At 43.8% G+C, this 13,773-nt stretch overlaps 1 protein-coding gene and 1 non-coding gene across 2 annotated transcripts; one reads left to right on the top strand and one right to left on the bottom strand.

Moving 5' to 3' along the window:
• Nucleotides 1-1,299: 1,299 nt before the first annotated feature.
• Nucleotides 1,300-12,924, top strand: Csta (cystatin A). Its single transcript, XM_075955364.1, has 3 exons — nt 1,300-1,514; nt 8,620-8,721; nt 12,754-12,924. Exons 1-3 carry the CDS (start codon nt 1,449-1,451, stop codon nt 12,880-12,882), a joined length of 297 nt encoding a protein of 98 aa, XP_075811479.1. The 5' UTR covers nt 1,300-1,448; the 3' UTR covers nt 12,883-12,924.
• A 240-nt stretch (nt 12,925-13,164) lies between these two features.
• On the bottom strand, nt 13,165-13,266 carry LOC142842786 (U6 spliceosomal RNA). Its single transcript, XR_012909458.1, has one exon. It is a non-coding gene; the product is annotated as a U6 spliceosomal RNA (small nuclear RNA).
• Nucleotides 13,267-13,773: the final 507 nt, after the last annotated feature.

The raw sequence follows: 13,773 nt of genomic DNA, 5'->3' as shown, positions 1-13,773 counted from the left end.
GAGCATAGGGGCTGGAGAGACGGCTCAGCAGTTTATAACATGCAGAGGACCAAAGTTCAATTCCCAGAACCCATGTCAGAAGCTCACAACCATCTGTAACCACACACACACACACACACACACACACACACAATAAATAAATAAATAAATAAATAAATAAATAAATAAATAAATAAAAAGAAACAATAGTATAACATAAAATATGTGTTTATCGCCGAACGGTGGTGGTGCCCGCCTTTAATCCCAGCACTCGGGTGGCAGAGGCCGGTGGATCTTTGTGAGTTCGAGGCCAGCCTGGTCTACAAGAACTAGTTCCAGGACAGGCTCCAAAGCTACAGAGAATATCGTGCAATTTAATAAAAGTTGAAATGTAAAACTTGGCTACAAATTATTAAAATAGACTACAATGTTAACAAACTCATGGGGTTACTCTGCGGACAACAAGGTTGGGGTGGGTACCTCCATAGATGATACACACTTTTAATCTCAGCACTCAAGAGAAGCCAGACCTCAAGTCCAGACTGGGTTACATAAAAAATTCTAGGCCAGCTTGAACTGTAAAAAGAAAGGAAGGAAGGAAGGAAGGAAGGAAGGAAGGAAGGAAGGAAGGAAGGAAGGAAAGAAGGAAGGAAGGAAGGAAGGAAAGAAAGAAAAGACACGAAGCAAATAATGCAAAAAGCTTAGTTCTGAATGACAAAAATCTAGCTGTCTTGGCCTGGGGACATAGCTCATCTGGAAGATGACAAAGTTGGCACCCCAAAAGCCCTGGATTTAATCTCCACATAAACTGGGCATGATACATGCCTGTAATCCCAGCACTCTGCAGGTAGAGGCAAGAGAACTAGAAGTTCAAGATTCATAGTAATTTCAAGCCAGCCCTGGATACATGAAATCCCTTCTTAAAAACAAACAAGAGAATCAATAGCAGAAGAAAAAGAAATAAAGATTATTTCCTATTTATTCTTTGTGTTTGGGGATACACATTTTAGAAACTAAAAGTTCTCCAGATAGACTGTTTTGTTGTCTTTATAAAGCTGAGTGAATTCTAAGCACCCGGACTTGACATTTTTAACTATTCTCTTCAAAGACCTCTTCGAGCTTTAAACATATTTGGCAACTCTGGTTTCCCGTGTTACTCCTCATATGGCACAACAGGATGAAAAAAAAAATTGGCACAGAGAGCAGGGAGGAACCCATACTAACCAGGCCTGAATTCTGGGCACACCCACTTATTCACTCCCCCCACCTCATCGTTGCCCCCCACCCTCACCCCCAGCTCCACTCAGCCAGAAGACTTGCCCGAGGCCACACTCATTTCCCAGTCCCTCGCTGGTGTGGAAGCGAACACCTTTTATAGGAGGAGTTTAGCAACTCCTTTTAAACCCCCGAGTCTCGGTGCTCGAGATCATTTCCTCTCAGCCTCCTGCCCAGCCAAGAAGCCACTCAGAATGATCCCAGGAGGCTTGACAGAGGCCAGACCGGCCACGCCAGAAATCCAGGAGATTACTGATAAGGTGAGTCGGGGCAATTTCAGGAAAAAGTTTGATCCCCAATCAAGCTTTCATCATTGGGTTTGTAATTTGTCCTTGTGTTAAAAGAGTGTGGGAAATTACAGAAACCAGAAATGTGTGTGTTTTATTCAGACTTTTGTGCAGCTAAAGGTGGAACATTCAGCCTTTTCAGAGAATTGTCAACATTCCCCAAGTAAAAGCGGCCAGGTCACACTGTTTACCGCAGCCTCAGTTTCCCCATTTGCTGAAGGGGAATTTGTAAAATGGTCTCTAAACCCTTACCTCACAAGTGTGATCCCAGGAGCTCGGATGCACTTGCTCATGGGGTTTTCCAGTCTTACTAACTGAAGCCAATCTGTGTGAGCACCTAAGGCTGCTAAAGACTCCTGAGCTTATTCCCAGCATGCTGTGCGCACCACACCAGCAGTCAAAACAGAACTCAATGTTTATAGGCGGTTAATACGTCTTGCTTAAGTCTCATCTATATAAAAAATGTGTTGCGTGATTTATAAAAAAGAAATACATGCAAACTCTGGGTGTAGGTTTGTAATCTGTTGTCGCCTTCTCTTCTTGCATCATTTTGTTTTTCCTCCCTGAAACATCATCCCAGCAGACAAGATCAGTTTGTTGTTTGTTTGCCTGTTTGAGCCTGGGTCTTGCTGTATCCTGGCTGGCCTATACCTTAGTAACCCAGGCTGGCCTATCCCTAACTCGGCACTTCAGCCTCAGCTTCCTCAGTGCTAGGATTAGAGGCACACATCACGATGGTGGGCATCGTTGGCTTCTATGTCAGCAGAAAAGATAGGAGCTTTCATGTTTAGGGCACTGCACATTCTAGAGGAGGTCACCAGCCTAAAATTCAGGGGCTAAATATTTAAGGTTCTTTATTTCAATAAATACCTTGGAGCATTTTATTTCTGAGGAAGACAATGCTAAATCTGTGCACCTTTGTTAGAATCCTCGCATGCAGTCGGTGTTCTCAAACTTGAATGTGCACGTGAGTCACTTGTGGCTCTCGACAGAGTGCAGATCTGACTGGAGAGGGCTGGACGGGCCTGCATGTCCACATTTCTTCCAGGCCCTCAGGAGCCGCGGTTACTCCTACCTACTACTTCACTTTCCGGTAGGACCAGATATCTGACATCCTAGGAGGCTGGTGAGAGATGAGACTTCAAAATAGGGTACCAAGGAAAAGCCCTCCATTTCGTTCGTAGGAAGGAAGAGATAAGAGGACTAATTAAAATAATGCACACAAAACTTGTTTCAAGAACAAATATCACCGATGAGACATCGTTGCTGTTTATGTAGCCTGAAAAAAAAATCCCCTAACCTGAAAAATCCCCCTGAGATGTTCCAGGAACCAGAGTTGGGGGGGGGGAGACTAGGGAAATACAATTACTTTAAATCTAGACAATACAGCAGATTTTAATGGTCCTTTGATATTTGATCTCCTGGTTAGCTGGGGGTGTGTGTCTTGCTGTTTCTCAGAGTGGTCCCAGCTTCATAGGTTCAAGTGATCCTCCTGCTTCTCATCTCCCAGGTACTTGAGACTAGAGGAATGTGTCATCCTGCCTGTCTAGGGTAGTTTTTAAGTATACTAATTTTACGAGTTCTTTGAGAATTTCATATATACATACAATGTATTTTGATCATATAATTTTTCAAAGTTAGGAAGCTGCCGGAAGGGTGTACCTTGCTACTGACATCATCTCTGGATGGCATCTTCGGTGATAAAATTAATTTAGAAATGGGTTCATGCAGCTTCAGAGAAGCAAAATGAGAAATAGATTTAACAAGGCCACCTCACCCCAGGAAGGAGTCGTAAAAGCCTTGACTTCCATTCCACTTTCCATTTGATCTTCAAAGCCCTGGGGCATAAAAGGCCTTCCATCCCATTTTTAGATGATGAAGCTGAGAGTCACCCAGTTAAGAAAAGGATCTGTCCTTTCCACTGCACGGCCTCCACACACTGGGGAGGGGAGAGTGCAGCAGACTCGCCTTCTCCATGCAAGCCGTGGCCTCAGGTTTAAACCACAATGCAAGCTGCCTAGATATGAACCATTTCATGGTGGGGGCACTTCCTGAGTCTCTCTTAGGTGTCTAGAAACAGACCACAGACTGTAGAAGCTGCATGAAGGGCTATAAGGCATAACCACAACTCCTGAAAAATTAACAGTATAGAGGAAGTCCAGCTATCTAGGGTATGCTATAAAACAAAACGTAGTTAAGTGCTCTTTCATAATCATAGGTTTAAGACTAAAAAAGACATTAGCCATGGCTGTCAAGCCCTTTACTGGCAGGGGAACAAGTACAGTGTAGTGGCTCAGCTCCCAGAATCACTCCTCTGTCCTCTCTTGCAGGAGACAGCCTTAGGGGACAATCCCCTCCCCACCACATGTCAGGAGGTGGAGAAGCAGGCAGTAAACTGTATATTTTAGGAAGCATATTCTCAGTCATATCAATCATTCCCCCTCCAAAAAACCCATGAGGCAGATACTACTGAAGTCCTTGTTAAGTCAGGAAATTGAATCCATACCTCCAAGATTATGGTTGGCTGAGACCCACACAGGGTCAGGCCAGTGGGGTTAGCACATCCCTAGAATGATTTTTAGGGGTCCTAGAGATAATCTCCACAGCCTGTCGTTTACATTGTACTTTTATTTTAAAATACATTTTTCGTATTTTTTAAAACTCCACTGTTAAATGTTCTTAGGAGAGACAACTCTTGGCTGCCTCTGCCCTTTGCAGAGAACTTGGTAATGGAGGAACAATGGAAGGAAGACCCCAGGAGGAAGGAAGGAAAGGTTGCCCAGAGAGAAGGGAAAGTGCCATGGAGAAGTGGCACCTGCATGCCCCAGAAAGGCAGACAGGGGCTTTGGGATCGGGAGGATGTGAGGATTTTCAGGGCAGACAAGGATTCCTAAAGGTTGTCACTCAGAAAACATTATCAGGTGGCAAGATGGCTCAGCACCCCAGCCCATATAATGGAGTGCATCAACTCCCAAAGGTGGTCCTCTGATGCTCACATGCATGCCCCAACACACACACACACACACACACACACACACACACACACACACACACAACTGTTCACGTGATTTTCTTAAATGTTCATTATTGCCTGGTGGTGGTGGTGCACACCTTTAATCCCAGCACTCAGCAGGCAGAGGCAGGAGGATCTCTGTGAGTTCGAGCCATTCTGGTCTACAGAGTAAGTTCCAGGACAGCCAGGGTTACATAGAAAGACCTTGTCTTGGAAAAAAAATAATAAAAAATGTTACATATCAAATAAAAAGTCATATACATCCCATCCATGAAAAATTATAACATGCGTAATGAAAGACCAAATAAACAGATTGCTCCAACAGCAAGTCCAGATTGCAGTTGGTGATCTTTTATTGTCTATGTAGGTGGTCACTGGAAGAGAATTCCAGGTATGTTTACCTGAGCGAAAGAAATGTTATTTTAAGGATTATTTTTAGAAGCAAAGGCTATGATCACACATGCAAATGCATGGCACACTGCACATGCTCATCTTCATGGCGGAAACCTGGTTGCTGAGCACCATTCCTGCCAACACACTGAGTTTTGTTAGCTGGGACACCACACAGACAGCTCATCGGCACAACAGGGCACACCCTGGGCTTGAGCATGTCATGGCTCCTGTTGATGTCATCTACAGATTCTCTCCAACCTAAGCTTCCTAGTCAGCCACTTCTGCTGTCCCGTCCTCAGAGAACCTGGCATTCAGCCACAGCCGCGTTCTCAAGGCGCCCACCTCCCGTCTCTATCAGAACATGGCTAGATCCTCTTGGCCATTTGTCCCTGACAAGTATCTTCATGTACTCCTCTACTCTGATTCCCGTGATCCTGTGAGCTGTGACGTTCCAATCTTCAATTAGAGGTCACTCCCACGGCCCTCGCTTCCTCCTCCTCCACTTCTGTTCCAGGAAGTCCCAGGACCACAGGAAGCTCACCATTCCAGCGTGATGAATGAGCATCCATGTCATGGCAGGACCCTGGGGACAGCAGCGTGTCCTTTCGGTTCTATTTGTTGCCGTTTTCCTAGAAACCTACATCTTCTCCCCATCATGTCATCCTTGTCCTATCCCCCCAATCCTCCCATGGGTTCCCCAGCAGGTTTCTCAGTTCTTTCTGGCATCTGGCGAAGACATACCCCAGTTTATCATATTGCTTCAGGTCCATCTTCCCTCCAGTCCTACACTGTCTTTTCCTCCACTCAGAGTCTAGGGACTTCGTTTTCTTGTGTCGGGCACACTTTTCTTCATACTTCCTTTAAGACTTATCAGTTTACAACTGTCCATGAGACATGTCCCACTGGCTTTACCGTATTTTTCACTGTGAAATTCCCTTAAATACTGCCCATCTACCTTGTAGCCATGTCTTCTAGCCATTCCCCTCTGAAGAAGGATGGCAGACTGGGGAAAGTCACTAAGGTTGGATGCCCCATGGCTCAAATCTTCAGGTCCTAGAAAATGAACAGCAATTGGAAAAGCCGGAAGAACTCTGGAACTGTGTTTCCTGGGTGCTCCATCCTCTGATGGAGGACAAAGTGACAAACACATAGGTTCCAGCCATCATCAGAAACTGCAGGCCGTGAAAAGAGAGGGCTCCTGTCTGTCACACCAGGCTCCCTCAATGCCAAACTATTTTCAGAATCTTAAATGTTCTCTAGCAATCTCCCCACCCGCATCTTCCCCTACTTCCCAACTCCCAGTCAGCAGCCAGGCCCATAGCATCCCACATTAAAGGGCGCAAATGCATGCTGCTACAAAGGGGAAGGAGGCTGCACCTTCCACAGTGAACCAGAGATGGGGCAGCTTGTAAGGAAACAAGTCGGAGCATTTGAAATCAGTTCCCTCATGGAAAATTCTGGGCCTGTGATTGACACAAGAACAATAAAGAAAATGCAATTTGGATCCGTTAATAGGAGAGATAGAAATAAGCCCTGGGACCGTTAAATGTTCTGTCTCACAAGGCAACACAATTTTGTAGGTGTGATTAGGCAGAAACAGTAAGATGGTGTGCCCAAAGTACTCATAGGATCTTTACAAAAATCACATAGAAATCCCATTTTCTGATTTGTAAATACAATTTTTTTTAGATGAGGAAACCTAAAGCTATTATTATGTGTGTGTTAGAACTGATTAAATAGATCGTGAATGTAAGCCAGGCTTCATCCTCAGTAATTGAGAGAGGAGTTACTGCCAAGGGGAGGTGTGCCACACCCCTTTAGTCCCAGTACTCAGGAGACAGAGGCAAGTGGATCTTGAGTTTGAGGTCAGCCTGATCTACAGAGAGAGTTCCAGAACAGTTGTCATTATTTCTTAAGCAACACAGAGTAACTGTTTACTAGGTGTTTCATTGTATTAGTCTGTCTAAGTGGTTCAGAGATGAGTTAAAGCATGTGAGAAGATGTGCATTTAAATTCCATGATAATTTAACATGAGAAATCTGAGCATCTTGCTATCTACAGGGGATCCCAGAACCAATCCCCTACAGATACCCAGGGACAACTGTAGGTGTCACATACAACTGTATGTGCACACAAAGAAGAGTCTGGTTAGTGTTCTAGCGCCACATAGGGAGGAAGAACTCATAAAAGGATGGAGCCACACTGAAAAGACACCAAGTTGAGGGAGATCTCAACAGACAAGTGGAGGACAAGACTAGAGAGGGAACAGGTCTTCCTAACAATAGAATTCTAATTAACAAACACATAAGGAATGGGAGAAAAAATTCTAAATTATTATTTGGCAAAAGCATGTTGTCAAGAAGCATGTCAAAGTTAAGGGATGAAGGCCTGATGAGAAATAGTCTCCTCTGTGATGAGAAAATACTGTGTGGTCCAAGCATGCCTCCCCCTAGGGTTCATCAAAGAGGGATAGGACAGTAACTTGCAGTAGTGAGTCCTGCCAGGCAGCCTACCCAAGAGACAGTGTCTCCATCCACAACTAAGGAAAACTGTGGGTCCTGATACAATGCAATAAGGACCCACCGAGTTGTGCTGTAAAGAATGGAGAAGGCAGACACAAGAGAAGTCAGACCAACCAAAGTCAAGGGACACCACAAATGACCAGTCCAGAGTCAGGGTTAGAATGACAAAGAAAGACCTGGGAGCCAACCCCACTGAAAGGCTAGGGAGACGTGATGTTCGCGCAGTGCAGGATCCTGGAGGAGAGGGGACAGTTGAGAGACAGCTGGAAACATTTATAGACTCCTTCATGATAATATTCCACTGTTATGTTCTGGTTCGGAAGATCCTAGAATGAGTGTTGGCATGTGAGATGGAAATGCTAGGGGAAATCTAAAATCTAAATCAATTTATTTTACTATTTTATTGACTGCCTAAATCAATTCATCATTTTCATCAATAATTGTGCAATCAGTTTAAAACAATAAGTAGTACTTGTTGCTGTCCTGTTTTTAATTATTAATCAAATACAGATGCAACTATTAGAGCTCTTTATTGCAAATTGTGACTATATTGGTTTCTGCTTTGCTTTTGTTTTTGCATGTGTGTGCCTGCATGCATGCGTGTGTGTGTGTGTGTGTGTAGATCATCGCAGGACAACTTGGAGGAGTCCATTTCCTCCTTTCACAATGTGAGTTCCAGGGATGCAATCCAGGTTGTCATTCTTTCTTGGTGACAAGTGACTTTACTCTGATGAGCTATTTGGAGGCCCTAAATTGTGACTATTTTGTAAGATCACACTGGTTTGATGTTAATTCAACCTCATGCAGTATAATTTGACTTTTAACCTGTATCACATTCTTAAAGTGTTTTTTTAATGGGGAAACAAAGATTGTATGTTTTTAAATTTAGTTTATCGCTTTATTTTGAATTTTGAGGCTGGGTCTCAATTTGTAGCCTTGTTAGCCTGGAACTTTCTATATAGCCCAAGCTCCTCTTGACCAGGATACTCCTGCCTCAGTCTTCCAAATTCTGGGATTATAGGCTTGAGCCACCATGCCAGGCTTCATCAGCATCTCTGAGGACTCCCGGTAGTATGAAGTTCCCAGATTTGCAGCTCAGATAAACAGACTGAACCCGGTCTAACATCATTTCTTCCTTTCTCTTCATAAGATCAGAGAAAAGCTAGAAGAGAAAACCAACGAGAAATATGAAAAATTTGAAGCCACCGAGTATAAAAGTCAAGTCGTCGCTGGAACCAATTACTTCATTAAGGTTAGACTCCAACCTCAGTTATCGCCCTGTGACGTTTCCTGCTGCCCCGCCTGGACCTTCATTTCCACCACTTGTCTTTGGTTAAGGCACTAGCGTGACGCTTGCAGATAGAAGATTCCAGAAGGATATTTACCTTGCTTTTCCTCATGGATATAGGAAGCTTATTTATATGGTTCTTAATTTCTAGAGCCTGTATAGGAAAAGAGGCAGTGGCAGTCCGGGACATGGTTTCGGCCATGGCTGTTTCTTCTGTCAGGTAGACGTAGAGGATAATGTCTTAGGATGTGGGAATTTTCCAAACAGTGTCTCAGAGCCTTTCCCACCTCCAAACTTCCTAATTCTATGTGTGTCCAAATCAAATGCACTTAAAGAAGGACTCTAATCATTAGTTGGAAGAATAATTCAAGCCACTTTCATCCTTTAAATAAGTGCTTAGTAATATGATTTAAATAATTCTTTTTAGTATAGTCACATTTATAGTATTTTAAAAAATAAATTTTAGGAGCTGGAGAAACGATCCTGCTGTTAGGAGGGAGGGCATGCTGCTCTTGCAGAACCCGCAGGCTGTGTCCAGCACCCACATCAGAAGGCTCACCACCTCCTGACCTCCAGCTATAGGCGATCTGATCGCTCTGGCCTCTGAGGGCACCTATTCCTAGATGCTGTACACAGACACACATGCACATGAATAATTTTTTAAAAATTAAAACAAATTGTATAGCCTGTCATATCAAAAAATTAAATTAAATGGTGTCCTGATTGAGTTCCAGTGGAAAAAAAATACTTTGACTCTCCTGTGATATCAAGGGAAGCTATTAAAAAAACTCAACTGTGGATAATAAATAGGAGCCATGTTTATCTCTATGTATTAACAATGACAATCTTGATTTGTGGCGCACGCCTTTAATCCCAGCACTCGAGAGGCAGAGGCAGGCGGATCTCTGAGAGTTCGAGGCCAGCCTGGTCTACAAGAGCTAGTTCCAGGACAGGCTCCAAAGCTACAGAGAAACCCTGTCTCGAAAAAAACAAACAAAAAAAAAAAGACAATCTTGATTTCAAAGATAACAAATGTTGAGGTGCTTCTACCTACTCTGCTTTGTCACTGGACCAAGGCACAGTGCTATTTATTTTTTTTAAAGTAATTAACTACTTAAGATATAATTTTTTAATGTATTCCGTTTAAAAAAATGACTTGAGTGGAGCTAGCCAGCTCGACATGGGTTGTGTATGAGGAACAGACCGGTTTGGTTCCATCACAGTTGAGTTCCTGGCGTGTTCCAGGCCTGAGGAAACTGTGGGCAAATCCCTCACCAGGAACTGCTTCCGCCCACGATCTTTCTTCATAGCCAGGAAAGAAGTAGCGGTTCAGGAAAAAAAAAATCACACAAAGATAAGAATTTTCCACCAAAACTGAGACTATTTTAATAACTCTGATTATCCAAATAAATACATTTCATTAATTAATTAATTCCCTCACATACTTCTTTAAAAAGCTCATTAGAAAATTATCTTGAAAATTTCTCCCCTTAAATACCCTATTGCAGTGCGTTCACTCTCGTTCTCCTTCACCCCCTCGCTCTCCCCCTCCCTTTTCCCCTCTCCCCCCTCCCCCTCCCTTTCCCCTTCCTTCCCCCTCCCCCTTCTACTCTTCCACTGGGCCTTAGTTCCCTTCTTCCTTCAAGCAGGCACAGAGCTGTGCGGCTCTCAGCCACTCTCTAGATTTTCTGTCTTGAGTCCCTACTGAGAGAGTTGTACAATGAAGGACCACAGGCTTTGTTGTTAGGGTTGTCCCAGGTTTGACCTTTGTTCTACTCCTTGTTCACACTTGTTTAAAATCTGTGCGATGCCATGTGGTGGTGGCGCACGCCTTTAATCCCACCACTCAGGAGGCAGAGGCAGACAGATCTCTGTGAGTTAGAGACCAGCCTAGTCTACAAGAGCTAGTTCCAGGACAGGCTCCAAAGCTACAGAGAAACTCTGTCTCGAAAAACCAAAACAAACAAACAAATAAATAAATTCTATGCTATGCCAACATCCCCTCCCCTGAGTCTAACCCCCTACCCTGAATGGTGGGAACAATAACCCATGGTGCCCTTAGGATGTGCAGGTACAATTCTATAAGCAGGCCATGCCCCTCTTCACTTGATCCTTATGAAAAAGCCATGAAACAAAAATAAACCACTTCTACCAATCAGTTAGTTAGTTGGTACCAATCAGAAAACTGATCTCTAGAAAGGCAAATGACGCTAGAAGTTCACACTACTGTAAGCACAGAGCCCAGACTTCCAGCCAGAGCACTGGCTTGGGTAATGTTAGCAATGTTTGCAAAGGTTACTGCTCTTTGCCAAGGAGGAAACAAATGCTTTATTTTTTTTTTGAAGTAACACTGTCCAGTGAGAAGAATACAAATGCTGAGCATGGGGTACACCTGTAACCCAGTACTCAGGAGACAAGGCAGAACGATCCCAGAGTTTGAGGCTAGCCTGGGCTACATAGAGATTCTTCCTCAAAACAAAACCAGCCAACAAGAGAAGGAAAATGATGTGTATGTTGGAATCTAAGAGATCTAGGTTGAAATTTAGGCTCTGCCACTTGTTCATTGGTTTTTTTGTTATTTGTTGTTTTGGTTTGGTTTGGTTGTTGTTTTGACACAGGGTCTCACGTATCTCTGGTGGTTGGAACTCAAATTTCGTATGTAATATAAGAATGACCTTGAGTTTCTGCTCCCCTTGCCTCCACCTCCCGATGCTGGGATTATAGTAGGCACACATCACTGGGTTTATGAGGTGCTGGTTGACTAAACCCAAGGCTTCATACTAGACAGACAAAAACTGTGCTAACCAAGCTGCACCCCAGCTCTAGGAGTTCATCTCCTTAGTCTGTTGCTGGCATCTTTAAAACTGATACTGCCACAGCTTTTTTCAGACCTACAGTAAGCAGTCAGTGTGATCAAACACACACACACAAAGACACACACACACACACACAGACACACACACACACACACAGACACACACACACACACAAAGACACACACACACACACAGACACACACACACACACACTTTTTATATGTTGTTCATTATAGTGTCATATAATGGTAAACGTTGACAAAATGCATTTTAAGACAGGGTTTTTCTGTGTAGCTTTGGAGCCTGTTCTGTCCTGGAACTCGCTCTGTAAACCAGGCTGGCTTCAAACCCAGAGATTCCCCTGCCTCCCGAGTGCTGGGATTAAAGGCATGCGCCACCACTGCCCAGTGCACCTAAGCTTCTCAATTTTACTTTACAAAGGAGGTGGGCAGGCCACCCACCCCACTCAGTTCTCAAATGCCTGGTGGGAATTCAGAATTCACAGAGTAGGTTCCAGTACACCTTGGATACAGGGACCATACAGTCCACATTTTCTAAAGCGATTCTGAGGTTTTTCTCCTTTATCGAGCTATATGGCAATTTCTCTCCCAAGTTAGAAGTCAGAAAACAGAATCACCAAAAATATAGGCTGCCCTCTGCTTCTGCTCCACACATCATGAAAATCAAATGTAGCTCTGGAATGTAATTTGTACCCAGGTTATAATGAAAAGCACAATAAATTAAACGCAGATGGAGCTCGACAGATGGCAAGAGCACTGGTTGCCCTTGCAGAGGACCTGGCTGTGGGTTCCAGCACACATGAAAGCTCACCACATCTCTAACTCCAGTTTGAGGGGAGATAGCACCCTCTGCCGGCCTCTCCAGGCATCACACGCACATGGTGCGCTTAAATACAAGCAGGCAAACTGTCCATACAAATAAAATAAATAAAATATGTTTCTAAAAAGTATTAAAAACAAATCTAGGAAACACACTTCCTGCCATACTGTTAGCTGCTCTTTCTCCAAACATAAGGGATGATGGGAGCTCAGTTCACGGGCACCGCCTTGGATGGAAGTGTCATTTCAGGATGGCTTATCACACCACCTTTACAAGACAGCTGATCTGTCACACAGTGTAGAGCCACGTGAATAATCTCCCCCACCCTCATGTCTTTCAGGTGGATGTCGGCAATGGTAACTACATACACGTGAAAGTCTTTCAAGGTCTTTCCGGACAAGATGAGGATTTGGTGCTTAGTGGTTACCAGACTAACAAAACCAAGGATGATGAAATCACCTACTTCTAAAAAGACCTGATTCCTCCCACTGTAGAGACGTGGCCATCAATAAAGAAGCATTCATCAAATAACTGTTTTCTTCAGTGTTATTCATTTATAGTACTGACCGTTGCTTTCTTGACAATGTTTTTTTTTTATTTTTATTTTTTTTGGTTTTTCGAGACAGGGTTTCTCTGTGGTTTTGGAGCCTGTCCAGGCTAATCTCGAACTCACAGAGATCCGCCTGCCTCTGCCTCCCAAGTGCTGGGATTAAAGGCATGCGCCACCACCCCCCAGCTTTTGACAATGTTTTAAAACCTGGAATGCTACCTGAATTTACGTGTCACCCTTGGGCAAGGGCCATGCTAATGTGAATCATTCCGATTTTAGTACATGTGCTGCCAAAGACAGCACAGTGTTGTTGGCTTAGAGCAGAAATTTTACTGTAAACGGTGCCAACTGGAAACCTTATAGAAACTAATAAGGCTCAGCTGCAATTGGGCAAAGGTTTAGTACCTCTTCATCCTCACTGCAAGTGGGTTAGGTCCGTGGCTGCCAGGGGTGTTCCCTGTGGTTGCCCAGAACCCAGCATGCCATCTCTGCTTCCATATTTGAAAAATAAAGAGGTATTTTACATGACATGTTTTGAAAGCTGCAACTGGAGCTCAATATGCAGACCAGGCTGGCCTTGAACTCAGAGATCCATCTGCCTCTGCCGCCCAAGTGTTAGAATTAAAGGCGTGCGCTGCCGCCACTCAGCCTGATATTTGAATTTTGACAGATACAACATTAGTGTTATAGATAATAACACTAATATAGTGATCTTTGGGTCATATGATCATTTTAACAACATTAGTGCTTCCAGTGCATGGACAAAACATTTTATTTTTACTGTGTATCTCCTTTGATTCGTGTTTTAGG

Source organism: Microtus pennsylvanicus, chromosome 1, assembly GCF_037038515.1.
Source record: "Microtus pennsylvanicus isolate mMicPen1 chromosome 1, mMicPen1.hap1, whole genome shotgun sequence".
In the NCBI taxonomy this organism is placed as follows: Eukaryota; Metazoa; Chordata; class Mammalia; order Rodentia; family Cricetidae; genus Microtus; species Microtus pennsylvanicus.
Note: the sequence above shows the minus strand (reverse complement) of the source record. Positions and strands in the feature narration are given on the sequence as shown.

Coding starts and splice junctions, on each gene's coding strand:
- Csta (XM_075955364.1), top strand. CDS start 1,449: ATGATCCCAGGAGGCTTGACAGAGGCCAGACCGGCCACGCCAGAAATC. Junction 1,515..8,619: donor TCCAGGAGATTACTGATAAG/GTGAGTCGGGGC, acceptor TCTCTTCATAAG/ATCAGAGAAAAGCTAGAAGA. Junction 8,722..12,753: donor GAACCAATTACTTCATTAAG/GTTAGACTCCAA, acceptor CATGTCTTTCAG/GTGGATGTCGGCAATGGTAA.